This window comes from Labeo rohita, chromosome 6 (genome assembly GCF_022985175.1).
Source record: "Labeo rohita strain BAU-BD-2019 chromosome 6, IGBB_LRoh.1.0, whole genome shotgun sequence".
Lineage (NCBI taxonomy): Eukaryota > Metazoa > Chordata > Actinopteri > Cypriniformes > Cyprinidae > Labeo > Labeo rohita.
This window is the reverse complement of record NC_066874.1, coordinates 28,025,594-28,050,916: the sequence shown is the minus strand read 5'-3', so window position 1 is coordinate 28,050,916 and position 25,323 is coordinate 28,025,594. Positions and strand designations below refer to the sequence as shown.

The window sequence follows — 25,323 nt, the reverse complement described above, 5'->3', positions numbered from 1 at the left end:
CGGTGCTGTGGACGGCTCTGATTTTTTTTCACACCAACGGCTGGACCAATAACTCACACATGACAAAAGCTTGGATGAGTTATACCTCTGTCAAACCGGCAGGAACATAAAACAACTATATATTTCATTATCAATTTCATGCTTGGGTTGCTAACTGTTTTTCCACTGGTTCTCATCCGGTTTAAGGCGTCTGCTAAGAAGCAAGAGAAATGTGCTGTTTGTGAAATGTGAAAGGTGCTTTACCTTTGACCACTAACGTCCCAGAACTGCTGGATGTACCGAAGGGGTTTCTGGCGACACAAGTGTACCTCCCTGCGTCCGATTTAGTAACGTTAGTGATCCTGAGGGTGCCGTCCTCTGAGATGGTCCGCCTGCAACAGTAAATAAAAACTGTTGGAACAACTGACTCCAAAAGCTTTTGATATTCATAGTCTGTGTGGTGGTTAGTTTAAAGGGGTCATCGGATGCCCATTTTCCACGTTGATATGATTTTTTAGAGTCTTAATAAAAAGTCTATAATATACTTTAGTTAAAAATTCTCAATGGTAGTGAAAAACAACCTTTTTACTTTTTACTCATCCCATTCTGAGGGATTGTTCCTTTAAATGCAAATGAGCTCTGCTCGCCCCGCGCCTCTCTTCTCTCTGTGGAGTGACGAGCCTGTTTACTTTAGCCGCATTTAGTGCATTTAGCCATGACACTTGCTAACTAGCACATTTAGGAAAGGTGATTGCAGAGATTAATAAAAAAAACCCTTGTACTCACTTCTGCTGTAAGTGAAGCTGGATCATGAATGATTTGCGTGAACATAGACGCATTTATGGAGATCGGGAGGCGAATTCCCTTCACAAACAAACGCGGCCTCTGTCGGTTACAGGCATCTAGACCACTGCATAGAATTTTATAATTATAGGGTAGATGTGTACATACACTGCCAACACACATTAATGTTCAAACAACATGTAAAAGTGAATGTTGCATCCGATGACCCCTTTAAAGAAGTACGTTTAAATTGATTTGACCCTTTTATGGGCATTTTAACCTTTATAAGGCCATTTTTTAAACTTGATTAAATGTATGCATCATATTTTGTGTAAAATTCCTAAAAAGTTAAATACTGATATTTGAACTGATTTGGTGGAAGAAAAAGATAAAATATACTTTAAATACAACCCTAAAATTGTGAGTGAGTCATTGAGTCATTCATTCAACCGATTCATTCAAATGACTGATTGATTCAGAAAACATCTGTAGAAAACTTCACTCTTTGTGTGATATTAAACGTATCAGATGATATAAATATAAAAGACATATAAAAGTCATAGGAGGGCAATTTTGACCCACTTATCTAGAATTTTGGGGGAATTCTAAATGCATTTTAATTGACTAAATCATGCAATGAAAGCATGAACTGTAAATGTGCAGTCTCCGGGTGTGTTTTTGTTTGGTTTTTGCAATATACTCAATGTCAAATCACATAGTTTCAGCAACAATTACGATATTATTGTAGACAATATATATTGCACGCTCCTTCAGCAAGGGTGAATAAAAATAAATAAATAAATAAATAAATAAATATATATATTTACCATATTTGGCACAAAATGATGTGAATGAGTGATTTCTGAAGGATGTGACACTGAAAACTGAAGTAATGGCTTCTGAAAATTCAGCTTTGCCACCAAAGGCCATCAAATAACATTAAAATACAAAACAGTTATATAAAACGGTAAGAATATTCAAAAGAAAAAAGTTTTGAACAGTACTGTGTGTGTGTGTACAAACAAATAAAACAGAATTTCTCGCTTTCCTCAAATAGGTTTTTATTAGAGGTGGTTGTTCATACACAGGTTATGATTTTTTCATAACCCCTATCCCTCAGTGTGAAATGTGTATTTGCCGGATATGAATCATAGCTAAAATTACTGAATAGGAGAGGTGTGTGAGATATAGAAGCATCCAAAATCTTCAACTATATGTTATAGAACTGTGTTAAGTAAGAGTAAAAGTACCGGGTGGTGAAACTGACAGTCTACTGGAACAGATGAAAGAATAAGCAAAGATGGTCTTTAACCCGACACGTTCTCTGACACACAGAGTCTGCTCAGGTACTGGATCAGAGCTTTAATGTTCAAGGATACAGCAACCTTCCTTCCTTCCTTCTTGACTCCCCAAAAGGAATTCTTAAAGAGCCAGACACAGCCCAGACATTCCAGACAACATAACATAAAAAAACAACCAGTATTTTTCTCTGTATGCTTGTCTTTCTTTTCTCAAAAAGTCTGAAAAATATAGAAAACCATTTAGAGTAAATAGTCAAGAGTTTTTAACAGAATAGTCAGCTAATGAGATTCTAAAAGATGAAACCTCCACATTCACAAGTGAATCCTGCTATATTGAGGCCAAGAATAAAGTAAAAAGGAAGAGGATGCAAAAGGGAACCTGGTTTGAATTCTCACCTGCAGCCTTATCGTTATCCAACACATGTAAGATGCTATCGACACATTAAAAAGCATTTCCAAAAAGGCAGCAAGAGCAGATGTGATTATGGAGGGCTGTCTGCATCGTGTGAGGAAATGATAGCGTCTGACTGAAATGCTAACCTGGCTAGAGATCTGACTTCACAATAGACCTGCAACAGCACAAACAAAACAGATTCTCTCACTCTCCTCAAGGTTTTTATTAGAGGTGCTTTGTCATACACAGGTTATGGATTTTTTATAACCCTTGCCTAATCCTCAGTATTAAATGTGTATTTGGCAGATATATAAATGATAGCCAACATTACGTGGGTTGTGTAGGAGAGGTGTATAAGATGATAAGCGCACTGTAAGTGATAATTTATGCACTGTAAAATTAAAATATCAAAAATAATAAAATAAATAATAGCAATCAAACCACAAATAAAACATGCTAAAAATCCCACAGACTGAAAGGATGATCCTGAGAATAGGGACTAGTGTCTGGGTTAGAGCCCTATTATAAATTCTGCGTTGCTGAAAATGTGGACGGAATCGCGGAATCCAGTCATAAAAATGGAATTTACTGTATAATGCGGAATGTCATGGAATTTGCCCAATTTTTCATGAATAAATCAAAAGTAGGTCAGTACACTTTAATCAAAACGCGATATGGACTAGTGTCTGTGAATTTTAAGCCACAAAATACAATTTAAATATAATTCCTGCATGTTCTGCATATCTCTGTGTGAATGAATGGCGTTTACTACACAAGCTCGCTGTGTTTTCAGCCTGTGCATCCTCAATATATGAGTACATGAACGCATGAATATAATCTGTAGAAGCTCTCTGAGAGTCACATTATGAGCATTTTACCTTTTCTTGTGGGAAAAACATCATATATAAACAGAAATTTAAAAGTCTTCACAGCAAACTGTCAAAATAAAAGTTGGGTTTAACTTGAAGAAACTCTGACAGAAATATATTACCTAATATAATAATAGTATTACTACACTGTAAAAACAAATTTAATTTTTGTTAGATATTTGAGTTAGATATTTGAGTTGATTAAACTTAAAATGTTGAGGCAGCTGGGTAACATGTCCAGTTTAACAAACTATATTTTTGTTTAGTCAACTCAAACATATAAGTTGTCACTTAGTACAACTTAACATTTCAAGTTGACTAAACTTATTTGAGTGTAATGAACTTAAAATTTTAAGGCAGCAGGGTAACAAATTATTTTAAGCTGACTCAACATATTTTTGGTTTTGTTTCTTTTACAGTGTAGTAGTAATAAAATTATTAATAAAACAATTATTTTAAGGAATATTTACCAGAAAAAAAAATATTTACCAGAATTTAATTAATTTAAATACGCAACACAGTATTTCTGAAAAAAAGAAAGAAAGAAAATAATAATAAATTCATTTTTTAATAAGTTTAATTATTTTAAGATGTTTTTGATTATTTAAACTTCATGAAACCATTAAAATAGAGTCCAGAAAACTGCATTATTTCATTTAATTATACACGAGGAGTTTATTTGCAAAAACAGATAACTACGTTTTTTTATTATGTTATTGTGTTTTTATTGTGTTAGTTAGCTGTAGTTTTTTAAAAAAACATGCTATCTGTTTTTGCAAATGAACTCTTCACATGCTTTTTGATTAATAAAATTAAATTTAACCATTAAAACAGGTTTTTTATTATTATTATTTAAACTATTTTAAAGCTGCAAACTGTGTTTTTGGCCTATCACAAATCACTACGGTGCACCTATAATAGGTTTTTATATTTGCACTGTTTTAGACTGGTTGGTAGGGACCGCAGAGGTGTAGCCCAGTACCCGTGTGATTCGTCATAGACAATCTTTGAAACTTTCTCAAACGTACCTCTTTTGGTTTAAAACAGGAAGTTACCACATAGCAATCATTAAGAGTACTCTTGCAACATATTAAAATACTCAGAACACCTTAGCAACCACTTAGAAACACTTCTGCAATCATGCACATCACCTTATCAACTGTGGTAATGATGTTTGCTCTGCTCGCATTTTCTCCCAAAAATGTTACAAATTTTAAATTACTCTTATGTGAATTTTGTTGTCTTGTCAGACTTCCTGCAACTGAATTCGGAAAACAATACTCAGAAGTGCTTCATCGACCTTGATGTACATCAGCAAACAATGCTGCTTTGCTTTTAATAACTAGGAATAGAATGGAAGGAATGATAGATAAATAAATAGAGCAATGTACATATCTATCACAGAGAACCGCTGTGACCTTCTCCCAGAACAAATCAAACATGAGCGCAGCAGACCTGCCAGCTCAGAAATCAAACAATTTCAGCCGCAGCTTTTTAAAATAAATATGTATTTACTATGGCTCAGAGAACATGCTTTACGCCAAGAGCTTTCCACTGATTTATTGACAAAAATATCAAACGTTGAGCGATAGAAGCGTGCCGACCAGACGACCCGTGAGCAATGAGCTGCAAAACCAATAGGAAAAAAGGCAAGAGCTATCTGCTTTCGAAACGAAACTTCTGACCACACGGAGCCACATTTATATTTGCGTCAAGACATGATGGCTTTGTAATCAGTCTCTGATCCTTCCTCTCCTGACCGCCCTGTGGAATACAATGACTAATCGATGCTTCTCCTCGCATGTTGAGGCACGTCCAGAGTATCACAGAAAGTCTACGGTGCAACACATATCGACTTTGATACAAACCTAGGAGTACGAGATGAAACACGACTGAAATGTTCGTGTTTGCACTTCTTCAAACTAAATCAGAGTGTAATTGCTGGGAAAACATTTCAGACTCAACAATCACACACATTTACCCACAATCCATTTATCTGTTCCTTTACTCATGACTAATGTAGGTCTCAGTGTGTTCAGAAGAGCACACTGTTTAAAAGTTTGGGAGTTTTTCTAATGTTTTGAAAGAAGTCTCTTTCGCTCCTTAAGGCTGCATTTGCTTGATCACAAATACATTAAGACTAGTAATATTGTGAAATGTTATTACATTTTAAAATAACTTTCTATTTTCATTTTTTTTTTAAAAATAATTAATTCTATAAAATAATTATTTATTATTAATTTCCAGTCACTATTGATCAATTTAATGTCTTTGCAGAAAAGTATCAATTTCCTTACTGACCCTAAACATTTAATTTGAAGTGCACTATTTTTCCAGAATGCATAATATACAAATTTTCATCTGACCATACTATTGTACATTTGTTATTCATTTCCTCTCAACTGATCAATTTAATATGTCCTTGCAGAAATTAAATAGTCTTCATTGTAACAAATGAACTAGAAGTAATATTATTTGATTGGACTTTTAAGAGAACAAAATTTGATTAAAAGTGCATTTTATAGAGACTAGAAACCAATTGCTGAATTAAAAATGTCATTAACAATAATAATATGTGACCCTGGACCACAAAACCAGTTGATTGAGATTAACTGGAATGCACAATGAAAAAACATGATTTCACATGCTTTTTGATTAATAAAATTTAATTTAATAGTACCCTACTGGTTGTGTAAAATGCTTGGATTATTCTTACAAGTTAGTCATCTTTTTTATTATTATTATTGTTATTTTAAAGCTGCAGTCTGTAACTTTTTTGTGGTCAAAATTTACAAAATGTATAAAATAGCGAGTACATCATGAATCTATTCTCCAAACTATTCTATAAAATAATTAATTATTTGTTATTATTTTCCTGTCACAACTGATCAATTTAACATGTCCTTGGAGAAATGAAATAGTCTTCATTGTAACAAATGAACTAGAAGTAATATTATTTGATTGGACTTTTAAGAGTACATTAAAAGTGCATTTTTATACAGACCAGAAACCAATTGCTGAATTTAAAATGCCATTAACAATAATAATATGTGACCCTGGACCACAAACTTTTTTTTAAATTGAGATTTATTCATTTATACATTTCATACATTTCCACTGATGCATAGTTTGTTAGGATTTGGCTGTGATACAATTATTTGAAAATAAACTTTCAAAATACTGAGAAAATCGCATTTTAAGTTGTCCAAATGAAGTTCTTAGCAATGCATATTACTAATCAAAAAATTAAGTTTTGATATATTTACAGTAGAAAATTAACAAAACATCTTCATGAACCATGATCTTTACTTATATCATAATGATTTTGGCATAAAAAAAAAGGTAAAATGATCATTTTGACCCACACAATGTATGTTTGGCTATTGCTGCAAACATACCCCTCCTACTTAATGGTTTTGTGGTCCAAGGTCACATATTGCTTGAACAATTAGTATTTTTGTGGTACATTTTCAGTGTCACATAATGTATATTTTAAATAGTATGCAGTATACACTGTGCAGTATACTAGTATTCCAAACACAACTAACCAAAATGCAATGCACTCGACCTGACATTTCATTGTTTGCGAAAACTGTTAAAATATTTGACTCAAAATTGGATCTTAAAAAAGATCACTGGAAGCCACTCGCTGAAGTAAACATGCACTGTTTAATGAATGTTTCTTGTTTCATATTCCATACTACTTCAAATAGACTACTATTTATAAAACATTATTATACAGTGTGCACAGTGTGTGCATTTAAGTGGATTGTCAAAAGTGAAAAGGTTCAGCTAAAAATGAAAATACTGTTCTTCTACTGCTGAACACAAAAGTAGATATTTTGACAAATGTGGGTAACCAAATCATTTTTGGTCCTGGTTGACTTCCATATACTATGGAAGTCCATGAGGACCAGAAACGGTTTGATTACCCATATGGAAGTCAATGGGAATCAGAAACAGTTTGGTTACCCACATTTTTGAAAAACATCTTTTATGTTTAATAGAAGAAAGAAACTCATGCAGGTTTGGAACAACTTGAGGGTGAGTAAATGATAATTTCATTTATTATTGGGTGAAAACAAAACTGAAAATAGCTGCAAAATAACTATTTCGAAACTAACAACTAGACGCCACTGAATTAAACGTGCTGTTTATTTATGCATATTGCTTCAAATCGGGCACTATTTTTAAAACCACAGCAACAGTATATGCACAATGTGCAATAGTGTATCCCACAATGCAGTGTGCTTTACTTGACTGTTCAAATTTGAAAAAAACATCTCCTCAAAATCTTAATATAACTGCAAAATAACTATTTCCAAAATAAAACTAAATGCCACTTTCTGAGTTAGACATGCACTGTTTATTTATGCATACTGCATATTGATTCAGTATGTTTCAGTTGGATCATACTGATGCAATATGCACAGTGTGCAATGGTGTATCCCACAATGCAGTGCAGTGATTTGACCCTCCATTTCCTTCAACACATTTATGAACTGTCAAAAGTACTTATTCAAAATAATGCCACTTGCTGGCCATTCGTGCATATTGTTTAATATAGGCTACTAGTTCTAAAACAATAGTATGCACAATGTGTGCTCTTGACTTGAGTGTCCAAAAGCTGAAACATTTCTACTCAAAATCTGAAAATAACTGCAAACTGATAACCGGATGCCCCTTGCTGAATTAAACATGCACTCACTGTTTACTGAAATCTTTTCGGCATATTGCATAACGCTGCATATACTACAAAACAACAGTATGTCGCATACAGCACATACTGTACGGTGTGGAGTTTGGAGTACGTTTGCACTCCATTTCAGACACTCCGAGGCTTACCCTGACCCTCTGATAGACAGTATCTGATACACAGTCTTGCACCTCTTGTCTCATTTCCTCCGTTCGCTCTAACTTCCACTCCCTCTCCCCCTTACCATCGCTCCCCCTTTCCCTCATCCAATAATCACATCACTCCACAGAGACCCTGGGCAGCATCAGTGAGTCATGGCATGTGTGTTCTCTCTCAGGTCCAGATGGACCACAGTGCACAGAGCGAGATCCCATTGGTTATCACTCCATCCCCATCCATTACTGGAGATCATACACTCGTCCCTCCTGCCACCTGTTCTGACATGGCCATGCTAGAACGATTCTGTCCCATTGAAACCCCACAGGAAAGAGGCAGAACCAGGGGTGTATTAATTAGTGTTCCACTAGGCACTCACTCTTGTGTGAAAAGTGCCATCAGGAAGGATGTTGTTGGTTTTGAATGTGCAACATCTGTGCCTTAGCAACTTGTGTTCAGTATGAACAAAAAAAGGTTATTATGATTGAATAAAAATGTAGAAAAATATCACACAGTAGTGGGCTGATGCTTCGCAAATAATGACTTCTGAGGACGAGAAAGTTAGAAACAGGAAGCTGAAAAATGCATTCTCGTTCTAAAATGTTACATTGTTATTTTTTATGGGAAGTAACATTTTGCATTATTTTTTGCCCTCTCACGGCTGATAGTTTTAGCTGCAACATATAATTGAGCACAACTGGATTCCATTTTAAGCATTTAAATTTCGTTCCATTTATCAGCATGATTTTGACTTTGATTTTTAAAACTCAAGGGAATCAAATTTGGGAATTTTGTCCATGTCTGTAAGCTTTGCGTCCAAGAATTTGGTTATTTATTTATGGATGGTTGAATGAACACAATCAATACTTTTATTCAGCAAGGATGCATTAATCTGACCAGAAGTGACAGTAAATAATTATTCTCCTGTATCCTGTTATTATTGTAAAATTTCAATAAACAAATCAAGCAAAAAGGAAAACAAAACCACAACATAAATGCTGTTTTTTTTTTTTGTACTTTTTTGTGGTGTTACAAATTACTAAACTGAATTGTTTTTAACATTGATAATAATAAGAAGAAATGTTGCTAAGCACCAAATCAGCATATTAGAAAATTCAGCTTTTAACAGTTACTTTAAATTGTAAAAAATAAATAAATAAATAAAATACTTCACAATATTGAGGTTTTACTGTATTTTTGACCAAATAAATGCTCTTCTAAAAATATTTGTAAAATTTTACTGCCCTCAAACTTCAAAATGTTATTGTATATGCTGGTTTATTTTTAACACTGACTAAAAGTAACCTACAAGCACTACCAACAAAATACACTGACCATAATTATAAACGCAACACTTTTGTTTTTGCCCCATTTTCATGAGCTGAACTCAAAGTTCTAAGACTTTTTCTATCTACACAAAAGGCCTATTTCTCTTCAATATTGTTCACAAATCTGTCTAAATCTGTGTTAGTGAGCACTTCTCCTTTGCCAAGATAATCCATCCACCTCACAGGTGTGGCATATCAAGATGCTGATTAGACAGCATGATTATTGCACAGGTGTGCCTTAGGCTGGCCACAATAAAAGGCCACTTTAAAATGTGCAGTTTTATCACACAGCACAATGTCACAGATGTCGCAAGTTTTGAGGGAGCGTGCAGTTGGCATGCTGACTGCAGGAATGTCCACCAGAGCTGTTGCCCATGAATTGAATGTTCATTTCTCTACCATAAGCTGTCTCCAAAGGCATTTCAGAGAACTTGGCAGTACATCCAACCGGCCTCACAACCACAGACCACATAACCACACCAGCCCAGGACCTCCACATCCAGCATCTTCACCTCCAGGATCGTCTGAGACCAGCCACCCGGACAGCTGCTGCAACAATTGGTTTGCATGACCAAAGAATTTCTGCACAAACTGTCAGAAACCGTCACAGGAAAGCTCATCTGCATGCTCGTCGTCCTCATCGGGGTCTCGACCTGACTGCAGTTCATCGTCGTAACCGACTTGAGTGGGCAAATGCTCACATTCGATGGCGTCTGGCACTTTGGAGAGGTGTTCTCTACACAGATGAATCCCGGTTTTAACTGTACAGGGCAGATAGCAGACAGCGTGTATGGCATTGTGTGGGTGAGCGGTTTGCTGGTGTCAACGTTGTGGATCGAGTAGTTCATGGTGGGGTTATGGGTTATGGTAGGGGAAGGCGTATGTTTTCAGACCCCCCCCAATACAGTAAAACTGCACATTTTAGAATGGCTTTTTATTGTGGCCAGCCTAAGGCACACCTGTGCAATAATCATGCTATCTAATCAGCAAAGGAGAAGTTCTCACTAACACAGATTTGGACAGATTTGTGAACAATATTTCAGAGAAATTGGCCTTTTGTGTACATAGAAAAAGTCTTAGATCTTTGAGTTCAGCTCATGAAAAATGGGGGAAAAAACAAAAGTGTTGCATTTATAATTTTGGTCAGTGTAAATAAATAAATACATGGGGGGGAAAAGATATACAGATATACCAGTAGATATACTCTGGGTAAAGGAGAGGTTTTGGTCTCTGCATTTATGAGTACTGCACATAAATTATATAAATAGAAACACAGTCCATACTGCTTATTGGAAAAAGGATATTATGGCATGAATTTAATTTTACTTTTAAAAACCAGGCAGATGGATGCAAAAAGGCACCCTGTGTGAACGTGCCTTAAGACGCTTCACCTGAACCTCCGCTACTGCATTGCAAACAAACCCAAAGCCTCTGGGGACGACAGGAGTGCAAGCGGCTCATTTCGCACCTTTCATTAGCGACCGGTCTGCTGACCCGTACCTCTTGCTGTCTTTCAGGAACTCGTTGCCTCTCCTCCAAGAGTACGAAGCTCTGGGGGATGCGTGCGGCCGGCATTCGATGATAGCTTCCCCCCCTCTCTGGATCAGCGTAGTCTTCTTCACTGGGTTTTTTGAGAAGTCTGGAGGAGAGGCTGAAAGACAAGGCATCTGGAGTGTTTGTCTCAGATATGTGATTTTATGTGAAATATAGAATACGAGTGCTCCCACACTTTTAACCAACTCATTTTCATGACTTTTTAGTGACTGTTCATCAAAACACAAATAAAGTTCAGTTCACAAAACTGAAAATAAAGTTTATTAATCAATTAATAATCACATTGATTTAATAATCAACACTCAAATAAAAACTAAGTTGTATATGAACAATTATATTGCACATAAAGCAGTTCAACTTTTTAATTATATAATTATGTTTCTACTGAAATATAAAAACTTATAAACATTATAAAAATATAAACATGGGAATTTTAAAATGGTGACTGTAATAAAAGCTTGTTTTATGACAGGTTCAATCAAATATACATTATACAATGAAGATATCACCAACAGGTTAAGTGAAATATAATGAATATGTAATGTAGTGTATATACTGTACAATTTTTTTTCTACTTGTCTGATGAGGTTATGAAAATTGAATGGCCTTTCTGAGGAAAAAGTAATGTTTACAAGATGTGCTACTGACAGAATGAGTGAATACTGAATGATTGCATAATAATACATTTCTGTACTGTTTCTTTCAACATGTTCATACATGTTTATTTCATGCTTTAACTATCAAAATCAATCATATTTTATTGAGATTTCTGTGGTGGTTGTCCATTTGTATTCTCAGATATATCAACCGGATTACATATACAGTCAAACCAAAAATTATTCAGACACTAGATATCATTTCTGATATTTTTATTACTAGTGGGTGCAGGACACCACAGTTCATTTACGTAAGTAAGGATAGCAAAATAAAGTAAATAGTGACATATTATAACCAAAAATTCTTCATACAGTGGACTACCAGTAAAACTGATAAAACCAAAAGGGGAAGTAAAAAATTATAATGTTACAAAATATTTCTATTTTATATAAATGCTATTCTACAATATTTTATTGTAAAAGTTCAATAAACAAAAATAAAATAAAATAAAAATCAATGACTAACTAAACAGATAAATAAATAAATGCTGTTCTTTTGTATTTTTTGTGCTGTTAAAAAGTTACTAAACAGCAGAACTGTTTTCAACCTTCTTGTCATATTTTATTATATTCTAAAGTGTAGTGAATAAACTGTGATCATTTGAGAAATGTTGAAGGTGTCTGAATAAATTTTGGTTTGACTGTATTTGACTAGGTTCTTATGCTAATACAATACCAAATTTTATTCATTTCCAAGGCTTTTCCAGGTCTGAAAATCACAGTTTTAAAAATCCTTGATATTTCCATGTGCGAAGAGACTGGTTCTTTGATAAAATGCAAATATGCTTACCCACAACTTTCAGCTCAGCACTTGCATATATGACTCCGTTATCATTCTCTGCCAAACACTGATACATCCCAGAATCCATCAGGTTTACGTTGGAGATGGTTAACCCGCCACCATCAACACGAATTCTGTCCTGAGCGTAGACAAAACTGTCAGGACAGGTTGCGTGCTCCACTAATAAGCCAGATACGTAATATTTCAACATATAAACATTTCAACATATACACTCCAATACACAACCAGCATATTTTAAAGGGACAGTTCACCCAAAAAATGAAAATTCTGTCATTAATTGTCAGTAATAGGAATACTGGCGTTATAAATAAATGGTTTTACCAACGACGTTATTTTTTCAGTAACGAGTAATAAAATAAATTACTGTTTCCCCAGTTACAAAGCCGTTACCGTTACTGACAATGAAATGCGGTGTTACTATAATCTATTCTAACTTATTATTTATCTTTCAGTTCATCTGAATGGATGCGCAGCGTACTTGTATTTGATGAACCGTAAACCCTAGTGTGAAGGCACACAACTAGCCGTCGCTTATATACCATGCAGAATTGACGGGCTATATGTTTTTTTATGTATTTTCCTGTATTTTCTTTTCAAAATAATGGTTCGGAATTCTTCAACTTTTAACAACTGTCGGTTTCTCCGGTAGTAGGCGGAACTAATGTACAAACGGCAATCTCATTGGCTGGTGCTCACCTATTATCGGCCCCGTTTTGATTTCAGCAAATCAGTTTGAGCAAACAAAGACAATGTTATTTGTTATTAGTAGTTTTGTTATCTTATCAGTATTATTTTTAGGTTTTTTCCTTTTTTTCATAGAATCACTAAATGATAAACAATATCTTAAGCACCACCACCATTTGTAATATTGGGGACATCCAAGTTATTTGACATATTTGAGCTTTTTTTTCCCTTTTTTTTTTTTAGTAACACAATAGTTACTTTCCCTGGTAATTTCCCTGGTAATTAGTTACTTTTATAATGATGTAACTCAGTTACTAACTAAGATATTATTTGTGAGATGTAACTAGTAACTATAACTAATTACTTTTTTTAAGTAACATGGCCAACACTGTTAATTGTTGTCCCAAACCCGTAAGACCTTCTTTCATCTTCGGAAGAAAAATTTATTTGATATTTTTGATGAAATCCAAGATCTTTCTCACTCTGCATAGACAGCAATGCAACTATCATGTTCAAGGCCCATAAAGTTAGTAAGGACATTGATAAAATAGTCCTTGTAACATCAGTGGTTTAACTGTAATGTTATGAAGCTATGAGATTGCTATTTTATGCACAACGAAAACAAAAACAATTACTTTTTGTTCAACATTTTCTTCTCTTCCGTGTCAGACACGCATTCACGAAAGTACATCAAAAATAAGGTTTGGAACAACACGGTGAATAATTAATGAATTTTCATCTTTGGCTGAACTATCCCTTTAAGTCTTAGCACTTCATATAAAATGGTAAAATAATGCACTGAGAGGTGTTATTCTGCCGGTTAGTATTATCACCTGAGACACCAAAGGTTGTCCATTCTTGAGCCATCGGTAAACAGGCTGAGGTTTTCCATTAGCCTTGCACTCCCAGTGAAGATCGGACTCAATAGCCATGTTTGCGTCATACAGAGTCTGCGACCACTGCAGGTGTTCCACATCTGTGTGAACAGCAATAAACTACTATAATACAAATGCAGAGGTCTGCATCCTGCCTTAACACAACGGCTGTCTCTCTGAACTTTCTCTCTTGCAATGCATTGCAACAATGATGAAAGCATTGTGTTTTATAAACCACCAAAAAATGAGGTTACTCTGTGCACATTAATTCTAGATGATTCTTCCTGTCTTGAAGAGCGCAGTTGCAGTGCATATATTGTGGGCTCTCTGTGCAGACTAAACAACGCCTGCTATAGCCATTCTAATTAGTCTTGCCTTGACAATTGACAATAAAATCTATTCTTTCATTATTTATTATTTACCACAGGTTGCTGTGTGATCCGTTATCTGACTCATTAAAAATTTAAATTTCTCTTATTGATTCTGCTGCGGTAATCGCGATGGCCGACAAAACGCTGCATGGATAGGAGAGATAAAGAAAGGTCTTTTAACATTGTGAAAAATACTCTGCACAGAATTTTTTGGATTCGCCTATCTAAATATTTCCAAAAAGGGCTTATTATTATCCAGTAAGTATTTTGACCATTTTGCTATGTATACCTTAGGTCAGTATTTGATCTTACTTTGAAATACAAGACGTCCTTTTGCAATACTACGTCCTTTGGAGTTTTCGGCCACACATTCATAAAGTCCAGAATCCTCTGGACGGAAATACGGGATCTCCAGGACACCATTTGAGTGATTTATCTTCATTTTTCCTGGAAAGGGGCTTCCGTCTGCTCTCTTCCAGGAAATAGAAGGCACTGGACTGAGAAAATTCAAGAAAAGAGACCATATTAGCATCACACTGTGACACTGTCCAGTTAGCCAACATGTTACTCAATCCATTTCTGCACAATGACAATATAAGTTTGACATAATCTCCCAGTCACTTACATGTATGTTTAATCAACATTTTCTGTAAATTAATTTTTCAGCCATTAATGAAATGAATATTTAAATACACTATCATCCAAATGTTTGGTTTTAGTAAGATTTAAAGAAAAAAGAAAGAAAGAAATGAATACTTTTATTTAGCAAGGATGCATTAAATTGATCACTAAAGACATTTAAAATGTTACAAAAGATTTCTAATTAAAATAAATGCTATTCTTTTAAACTTTGTATTCCTCAAAGAATCCTAGTTTCCATAAAAGCATTAAAAAGAATTCCCAACACTGATAATAAGAAGAAATCACAAAACAATTTCTGAAAGATCATGTGACTGAAGGCTGTTGAAAATATTTTAAAAATACAAAATAATTATTTTAAAATATAATTGTAATAATATTTCACAATATTACCATTTTGCTGTATTTTAATCAAACAAACACAGCTTTCAAAAACATTAAAATCTTACCGACCCCAAAAATTTGAATGGTAGCATTTTTAGATGTATAAATAACTAAACAAAATCTAAAAATAAATAGCCTGGCAGCATATCTGTTCTGTGTTTGATAGCCCTCCAGTATCCCAGCGTCCCTTAACACATTACCTCTGGACAATCCAAGGCCAGAACCCTGTCCCACCCCTGGATCATGGTCTGCAGCTGTTTTTTAAAATAATGGCTGCCTCCCTCCATCTGTTTCCTAGTACTTCACTAAGATTAAAGGATCCTGTACATTTCTGAGACATTTCTCTTAAATAAACTGCTAAGATGTACTATGTGCCAAGTGTGGCAATCCCCAGTTAGCGAAGCAACCCTCTGGAGGCAGGGAGTCCATCTGTTAGTAAAGAAGAGACCTACTTTCCTAAAGCGAAACACTCCAGTCGAACCGATGATCCTTTGGCAACGTGGAGCATTTTTTCAAACTGGACTTCAATCTTTGGCTCATACTCCCCCATCACAGCTGGAAAATGAGGATGGACAAGCATAAAGCTTTCAGGGCAAAACCACTGCACTTCAATTCAATATGATTATAGTATTTACAGTGCATATATACACATCACTTTATGTGCAAACAAGGCATATAAACAAGTTCACAACACATGCAGCTTGCCAAGAAACCTTGCTGAACAGACAATGGCTGGTCACCAGCATATAAAATGTTCTGGATGCTTGTGCCACCAGGTTTTTAACTAGGTTAACATCGCTATTCATTTTTCAAGTTTATTTTATGTAGTCATAGTTTAGTCTTTTAACAATATTTTGTCATGTCATGTAATGTCATATTAAATTCATTAGGTTTAGTCTATTGGACTTTTTAGTAAACACAAATATATAAAACAAACAAGTAAAACTAGAAGAAAAAAAAACTGTAACAGATCATTTAAATTTTCTGAAAAATGTTAATAAGCATCCAATATATTAGTACACAACAATACATTAGTTTACAATAATGTCAACAAGAACAACATAACGCATGACCTAACATGAGACACCTGACAACATATAACAACATAACATGACACAACACATTATAGAACATAATAAAACAACACAACACAACACAACACAACACAACAACATAACAACATAACAACATAATACAACATGACAACATATAACAACATATAACATAGCATGACAATATATAACAACATAACATAACTCAACATAACACGTCACAACATGTAACAACGCAACACAACATGGCAATAATATAACACAACATAACTTAACAACATAACACAACATATAACATACCATAACAACATATAACAACATAACATGATATAACATGATGCAACATATAATATAACAACATAACATATATAACATGTAACATATAACACAACACATGACAACACAACATAACATAACAAAAGACATCATGTCAACATATAACAACACAACAACAACATAACATAACATGACACAGCATAACATAACATAACAATATATAACAAAACAACATGACAGCATATAACAATAACAATAACAATAACATAACATAACACATCACATGCCAACATATAACAACATATAACATAACACAGCACAGCATAACATGACACATGACACCACATATAACAACATAACATAACATGACACAACATATAACAACGTAACATGACACAACACATTATAGAACATAATAAAACAACACAACACAACACAACAACATAACAACATAATACAACATGACAACATATAACAGCATGACAATATATAACAACATAACATAACTCAACATAACACGTCACAACATGTAACAACGCAACACAACACGGCAATAATATAACACAACATAACTTAACAACATAACACAACATATAACAACATAACGTGACAACATATAACAACGTAACATAACATAACATGACAACATATGACATAACAACACATGACAACATATAACAACATAACATGATATAACATGATGCAACATATAATATAACAACATAACATATATAACATGTAACATATAACACAACACATGACAACACAACATAACATAAAAGACATCATGTCAACATATAACAACACAACAACAACATAACATAACATGACACAGCATAACATAACATAATATATAACAAAACAACATGACAGCATATAACAATAACAATAACATAACATAACAACACATCACATGCCAACATATAACAGCATATAACAACATATAACATAACACAGCACAGCATAACATGAAACATGACACCACATATAACAACATAACATAACATAACATGACACAACATATAACAACGTAACACAACATAACACAACACATAATATAACAATATAACACAACATAACAACAACATAACATGCCAACATATAACATATCATAACATAAAATAACATAAAACAACATATAACACAACACAACATCACAACATATAACATAACAGAACACAACACGATAACATATAACAATGTAACATAACAATATAACACAACATAACAACAACACAACATATAACATAACATAATATAATATAATCAACATAATATAACATTTAAAATAAGGCAACACAACACAATAGTGCTTGCATTAGGTAAGTTGTGAATTCTTATGTTTTTATTATAGTAAAAAGATAAAAAATACTTAAAAAAATATTTTATACAGCTAATATTCTTGGTAGTAATTTTTGGACAACATTAACATTGCTTAGCAAACAAAGACTTTATTAGTCAACCAGCTTTTGTAAAAAGATCCTGACGGTTTTGGCTCTGCTGGTCGACTTGCACCAACTAGAAAATCATGTAAATTTATGCTGGCCTAAAATGGTCTTTTCAGCAGGGAACGTAGATCAAACACAAGGAAAAGTAAGAAATAAGAATTAGTAAAGTAGTATGAGTTCAGCAGTGGTCTTGCGCCCAAAATATTCATAGATAAAAATATTCAATATTCACATTAACTCAAAATATTCAAAACCTCTCCGCCCTACTTCATATACCTTGCCTGGGTGAATATTAAACAGACACTAATGACTGGTGATGTTGAGCCTCCCGGGGTATGTGTGTGTGTGTATGTGGGTGAGTGAGGGTGGAAGTCTTCTTTCTTAATGCCGATTTTTTTCTCTTTCCCCCTCTCTCCCACACACACACACAGTTGGCTGAACACGGCTCAGAGACTATGAATACACAAATGCTACGTCTCTGAGTGGCAGCAAAGCAAACACTGTCATGCTCAAATCTACTGATTCATCACTGTTTAGCAGTTCCTCCAGGCTACTCACCGTCCCGACGCAGCACCACTGGAGTTGGGGAACTGTAGACGGTCGTGTTGGTCATCACATTTCTTACCACACACGTGTAGTTGCCCACGTCTGACGTCTCAACTTTTGCAATATACAAGTTCCCAGTCCTCTGGGACACAAAGCGTCGGTTGTCCCCAACAACAACGTTAGGGCGGCCATTAAATATCCAGGAGTATCTGATTTCTAAGAAGAAAATTGATAGTACAAAATTATTTTTTTGCCAACTCAGATATATAACATGCTGCATGCCCTACCTAGTGTATAGCCTAATGCATTATAAAATTTGAAAACTGTTTTAAAATATTTTTTTATTAACCATTTGTGGATAAAATTTAGCTGCGTATGTTCTCAGCTTGTTAGAGCTCAGCTGTGAGAAGGGAGTTTATATATAACAAGGTTAAAGCAATACAGTTTCGATTACGACAGTCAAGCAACAGGAGCTGAAAACTAATATTGTTTCCATACAAAAGGCATATTCTGGCTCTACAAAATCCGCATTCATTATTTATGATTACAAATAAACACAACATTACAATGTAAGATGATAACCTGAGAAGCGGAAATATTACAAATGTGGGTGCTTGTTTGTATATAAAAAGCATTCTGATATCATACATGCTATAGGAAGAGTTCAGAAACAAGTTTTGAGACAAAATACATAATTAAACCATATTTACTTTCTCTAAAATAACCCTTATAGTGTCATAATGATTAAAACGTTCAGTTTTCCACCACAAAATGTCCAATGCTTTAGTTTGTGACATCTTCATAAAGATAAATATTGAAATCAAAATCTGAACGAATATAAAATGATTATATATTTCTGTTTGCCTTCATTTTAAAAGAGTATTATGAGAAATTAAATATTGTTACACCATGTGCTTATTCTCTGTCTCTCTCTTTCTCCTATGCAAATCTTTTAATAATACACAATTTTAAAGGCTCAGTTTACACAACCTTGAACTGATTCGAGGTATCTACATTAACATTATCTACAATAATTTTTGTAGTATCTACATTTACATTTTCTACAATAACAAATACAGAAGAAAAGTCAAAGTTTGTGCTTATAGTAATTATAATTCTATATTTACAGAAAATACAGCATTATGCTTCAGCAAAATTAGTTTTATAATCAACACTAAGCAAATTAATGGGTTTTATATTAGATTTAATTATTTTGCTTTTCACAGTCTTTTTTTTTGTGTGTGTGACGTGAGCTCCTTTTGTAACAGCCTTCATCATTTTTTTCTATCTCTATTCATTCATGTCACCTCTCACTCTTTCTTAATGAGACAGGAATACAGGAAGACCGCACAGCAAGGCCTGTGGTATGAAATGAAGTATGAAAGTATCAAATTAAGCAGCGCTTATTAGAGGGCAGACAGGGGGTTAGAGTGGCTGGAATGTGGATTGATAAGGGCTATTTAAGGTTCAAACAGCATATCTAAGAATGTACAGCACTGAGGAAAAAAGAACCATTTGGCTTCAAGACAGAAAAAGGTGAATTAAACCCATCATAAATGGAGTGGTGACAAGGTGAGGGACCTTTCGTCATTACTGGGCACTGTGCTCAAGGCTTTTGGTCTCTTAGGAAACAAATTCATAGCCACTAGAATCTGAAACCACGTGACAGAGAAGACCAATAAATTCAGGAGATTTAGGTGGTACTTAGTGCACAGAAATGGAGAGCTGTCTCCAAAATGAACAAGGTTCAGTTCAGTGTTCCAAATTGTAATTTAAATTAAATTAAATTGTAATTAAATTGTTCCAAATAGTAATTTAACAAAATTAAATTCATACTTTAGATTTTTAGATTAATACTAAAGTAATAATCAACCAAAATTCTTATTATGCACCTTATTCTAAAATAAAAAAAAAAAATTAAATGAAAATTCAATTCAATTCAATTATAAAAATAAAATAAAATAAAATAAAATAAAATAAAATAAAATAAAATAAAATAAAATAAAAATAAATTAAACTAAAGCAAAATGTAATGTATACACACAAAGGCACATTAAAGTTCAGAGGTCAGTAAAATGTTATTCTTTTTTATTGAAAGAAAAAAAACAGAAATAGTACTTTAATAATATATTTAACTGTAATACATTCATAACTGTAATAAAATCAAAGAATCCTGAAAAAAAAAAAAAGTATTATGGTTTCACAAAAATATTAAGCAGCACAACTGTTTTCAACATAAATAATAATAAGAAATGTTTCTTGAGCACAAAATCAGGATATTAGTATGATTTCTGAAGGATCATGTGACACTGAAGACTGGAGTAATAGCTGCCGAAAATTTAGGTTTGCCATCAAAGAAATCAATTACATTTTTAGAATGATTTACAGTAGAAAACTATTAGTTATTTTATGTCATTTTAAACAGTAATAATATTTATAATAATAATAATAATATGAATAATATTACAGTTTTACTCTATTTTGATCAAGTAAATGCAGCCTCTGTGAGCATAAAATAATATTTTTGAGCATAAGAGACTTTAATTTGAACGGTATATAGATAAATATTTAGTAAATATATAGTATATGAAAATATATGTGACACTGGACCACAAAACCAGTCATAAGTAGCAAGGGTATATTTGTAGCAATAGCCAACAATACATTATATGGGTCAAAATTATCAATTTTTCTTTTATGCCAAAAATCATTAGGATATTAAATAAAGATCATGTTCCATGAAAATATTTTTTTAATTTCTTATCAAAAGTATATCAAAATTTTATTTTTGATTAGTAATATGCATTGCTAAGAACTTCATTTGGACAACTTTAAAGATGATTTTCTCAATGTTTAAATTTTTTTGCACCCGAGATTTTCAAATGGTCGTACCTCGGCCATTATTTATCCCGATGATGTATAAACCTTAAGTTTAAAAAATGACTGGTTTTGTGGTCCAGGGTCACATATATAATAGTGAGAAAAAAAAAATGTAAGGCAGCATACAAGAAGTAATTTCTCTGTTGCACCAAAGTGGGGAAAAATGGTGATTCCCACAAGCAAAATGTCAGATTTCAAATTGCACACTTCCAGGTGTTTTTTCACCAGCCAAGCAACTGCCATTGAGAATAACAGGAATGCTAACGGATAGCTTTCCCCAAGTAATATACAGTAATAGACCTCCACGGTTTCACCCCTGATAAAACCCACTTCCAGGACTGAGCTGTGGTATCTAGCCATTGTAGAAATTCGCATGAAGCATTATCCATATGAAAGAGCCTCGGATTACGGAATGTGGCAAACAGTCAAGGATGGTGTGGCGGGAGAACGAGGGAAGGAAAATAGAAGACGGAGGGTGGCGGCGGGGAGCGGGGAAGGTGTAGGTCACTTAAGACCACTGATTTGACTGGAAATGTGGCGGAATGACAGAACGACGGTGCGGTGGCGTGAAATTGCACCTCTGGCGCATGTGTGCGTGGCTCTTTGAGGCACCGCTAATCAGCTGTACACAGACACAGAGGAGGTGCGCAGCTGGACTGGGGGATAAAGAGACGCGTCACTTGAAACCAGCCACCACATGCCTTTATTACCTTTCAACAGAAGGCCAAGGCTTAAGAAAATAACCTTTCCAAATGACCACAAGGGCACAAGTGCCATTAAGAAGGAGGAGGGAAAGCTAAATGCCAAGAGGTTGGTGCATGAATGCAAGAACGGCAGCTCTAGAGTGAGCCATTGTGCTCCGGTCATTTGAAAGCTTGATTTGCTCACAATATGAGATGATTAAGATACAATCTGAACCAACATGTACCATACATACTAAGTAAGCAGAGTGAATTCCTGACCTTGGAATTGCTTAGCATTATTCCACAAAGCTTGAATTGATAAAGAATGTGCTGTGGAAAGAGGTCAACAGGTTTTGCGAACAATCGTCACTCTTGCTTTGTATAAAAAGGCTCTATTCATACAAAGTAAAGTGGAAGAGTAGTGATAACTTTAGAGAATTGCAGCTTGAGTAACGTTATTTGTATGCAAAAACCCCTGATGCACTTAATAAATAACATTCAAATTCATACAGAATACAATAAAATGTACCTCCGAAGTGGGGCGGCGGACCGCACAGGAGCACAACAGCCTGTCCTTCTCTCACTAATACTGGACTTCTGGCCTTGCTGCTGAAATTCTGCAGGTCTGCGAAAACAAAATAATAGGATCGGCATTACTTTTCATTAAAGGCACTGTCATCGCTCTGACGTGCGACAGACGACTCACAGAGCAGGGACCTTTAGAAATGCCACTCTATAGCACAGGAAGGGACAGGCAAAAATGACATCCCACACTGGGCTAAAGCTGTGCTGTTTATTCAAATATGCATTCTGCATCCTCATGAATGTATGACTGTGTGAAATAATTTGTGTTTTGTGCAAATAAAACACACCCTGCAAAAAAATATTAGAATTTAGTGGGGTTTATGCTTAAAGGCCCAACATGTACGGTGGCATGCTAAAGTTTGGAAACCACTTGCAGAATCTGTGAAAGTGTGAATCATATATGAGAGATATTATTTAGTACTGTCCTGAGTCAGATACATAAAAGATGTTTACATATAGACAAACAAATAGCTGAAATTATTAAAATAACCCCTTCAAAAGTTTGGAAACCCTTGATTCTTAGTACTGTAGTTACTTGGATGATCTACGACTGTTTTTTTGTTTTGTTTTGTGATGGTTGTTCACTGTTTGTTCTGAACAGTTAAACTGAGAAATTTTCCAGATTCTTCAGTTTTCCAGCATCTTTTGCATATTTGACCCACTTCTAGTAGTGACTATGATTTTGAGATCCATCTTTTCACACTGAGGACAACTGAGGGACTCAAACACAACTATTAAAAAAGGTTCAAACACTCACTGATGCTTCAGAAGGAAAAATGATGCATTAGGAGCTGGGGGGGGGGGGGAACTTTTGAACAGGATGAAGATGTCCAAATTTTTCTTATTTTGTTGAAATCTATATATTTTTTTCCATTTAGTACTGGCCTTCAGAAGCAACAGAAGATAGTTGCATGTTTCCTGGAAGACAAATTAGGTACAATTTATCTTGATCTTTAAATTCAAAAATTCCCCCCCCCCGGCTCTTAATGCATCTTGTTTCCTTCAGTGTGAAAAGATGGATCTCAAAATCACACAGTCACAGCTGGAAAGGTTTTAAATACGCAGAAGATGCTTGAAAACGGAAGAATCTGCAGGACCTGGATGATTTTTCTGAAGAACAGTACTCAGTTTAACTGTTCAGAACAAACTAGGGACTCAGCTATCACTAAACAAAAAAAAAAAAAAAAAAAAAAAAAAAAAACAGTCGTAGATCATCCAGGTAACCACACACAGTATGGGTATGTCGAAAAACTGCAATCGTATTTTCTCCATCAACTACAAAAATTACTTCAAAATCATCCTACATCACTGCAGAAGTACCGACCCAGTCTTTGCAAAGTGAACATGCCAAGAAGATCAAACACCCTTTCAAAACAGTGATATAGGATGATTTTGAAGTTAAAAGAGAACACTAGATGGGAGTTTTTCGACATACCCTAACTGTCATGAACTGGAACAAAAACAGTCCAGGCAGAGTAAGACAAGACGAGCGTTTGAGATTAAAAAGTATATAAATTGTATTATTTTTATTAAAATAACCGATTGTTTTGCTAGATAAGACCCTTCTTTCTTGGCTGGGATCGTTTACAACCACATTTGGGATTGTTTGAAGCCACATTTAAACTGCATTTTAGAAGTTCAAAATCGAGGCACCATATCAGTCCATTATATGAGGAAAAATGCTGAAATGTTTTCCTCAAAAAACATAATTTCATTACGACTGAAGAAAGAAAGACATGAACATCTTGGATGACAAGGGGGTGAGTACATTATATGTGAATCTTTGTTTTGGAAGTGGACTTCTCCTTAAAAGCAACGAATTTGCTAACTATGTTAATTACATATTATCAGAGGTATATTTAATAGATTAGACCAAGGTAAAACATGACAAAAAAATATGTGGTCATAAAATATGGCTAACAATATAGTACAAAGTTCTCGGTAAAGGCTTTAATTTCCTGCATATTGTGTGTGAAATATAAGTTGGTTTGGATAAAAGCATTTCCCAAATGCATAAGCAAGGAAAATAAAAACACATAATGAAAAGCTTTCCTCATTATAAGTCAAGAAATAAAATGTATTCTTCACAAGTTCAGAACTGATGGCTACATGAAAAGGTAAATCATTGGGAAAATGCTTTTCCCACTCTGTAAATGCCAATTTTGCCAGTGAAGCACCTCCAATTAGTCCTGCAACAATTTCCTGCTCAAGACTTGAATAGACACATCTACTTGTGAAATTTCAAATGAACAGTGTGAACAGTGATGTACACACAATATGAATGAGGCAGACTTTCTGTGTTATGATTATCTGTTGATTTAAGTCTTTTTTTTTTCAATTTTCCATGACAGGCTGCATTTTAGTTAGCAGCATTGGACATCT

At 34.3% G+C, this 25,323-nt stretch overlaps 1 protein-coding gene across 3 annotated transcripts in view; it reads right to left on the bottom strand.

Annotated features, from left to right (window-relative positions):
• The window catches only part of LOC127167287 (contactin-4), a 107,815-nt gene that overhangs the window by 20,620 nt on the left and 61,872 nt on the right, over positions 1-25,323 (bottom strand). For 2 of the 3 annotated variants that reach the window (XM_051113224.1, XM_051113223.1), the window contains exons 5-12: positions 22,886-22,981; positions 18,806-19,009; positions 15,924-16,026; positions 14,761-14,945; positions 14,036-14,178; positions 12,507-12,636; positions 11,007-11,157; positions 244-371 (exon numbers count right to left, since the gene is read on the bottom strand). In XM_051113224.1, coding sequence (XP_050969181.1) covers positions 244-371; positions 11,007-11,157; positions 12,507-12,636; positions 14,036-14,178; positions 14,761-14,945; positions 15,924-16,026; positions 18,806-19,009; positions 22,886-22,981 — 1,140 coding nt within the window. Of the gene's footprint in view, positions 1-243; positions 372-11,006; positions 11,158-12,506; positions 12,637-14,035; positions 14,179-14,760; positions 14,946-15,923; positions 16,027-18,805; positions 19,010-22,885; positions 22,982-25,323 lie in introns of those variants that run through there. The other variant, XM_051113225.1, reaches the window with a different exon arrangement.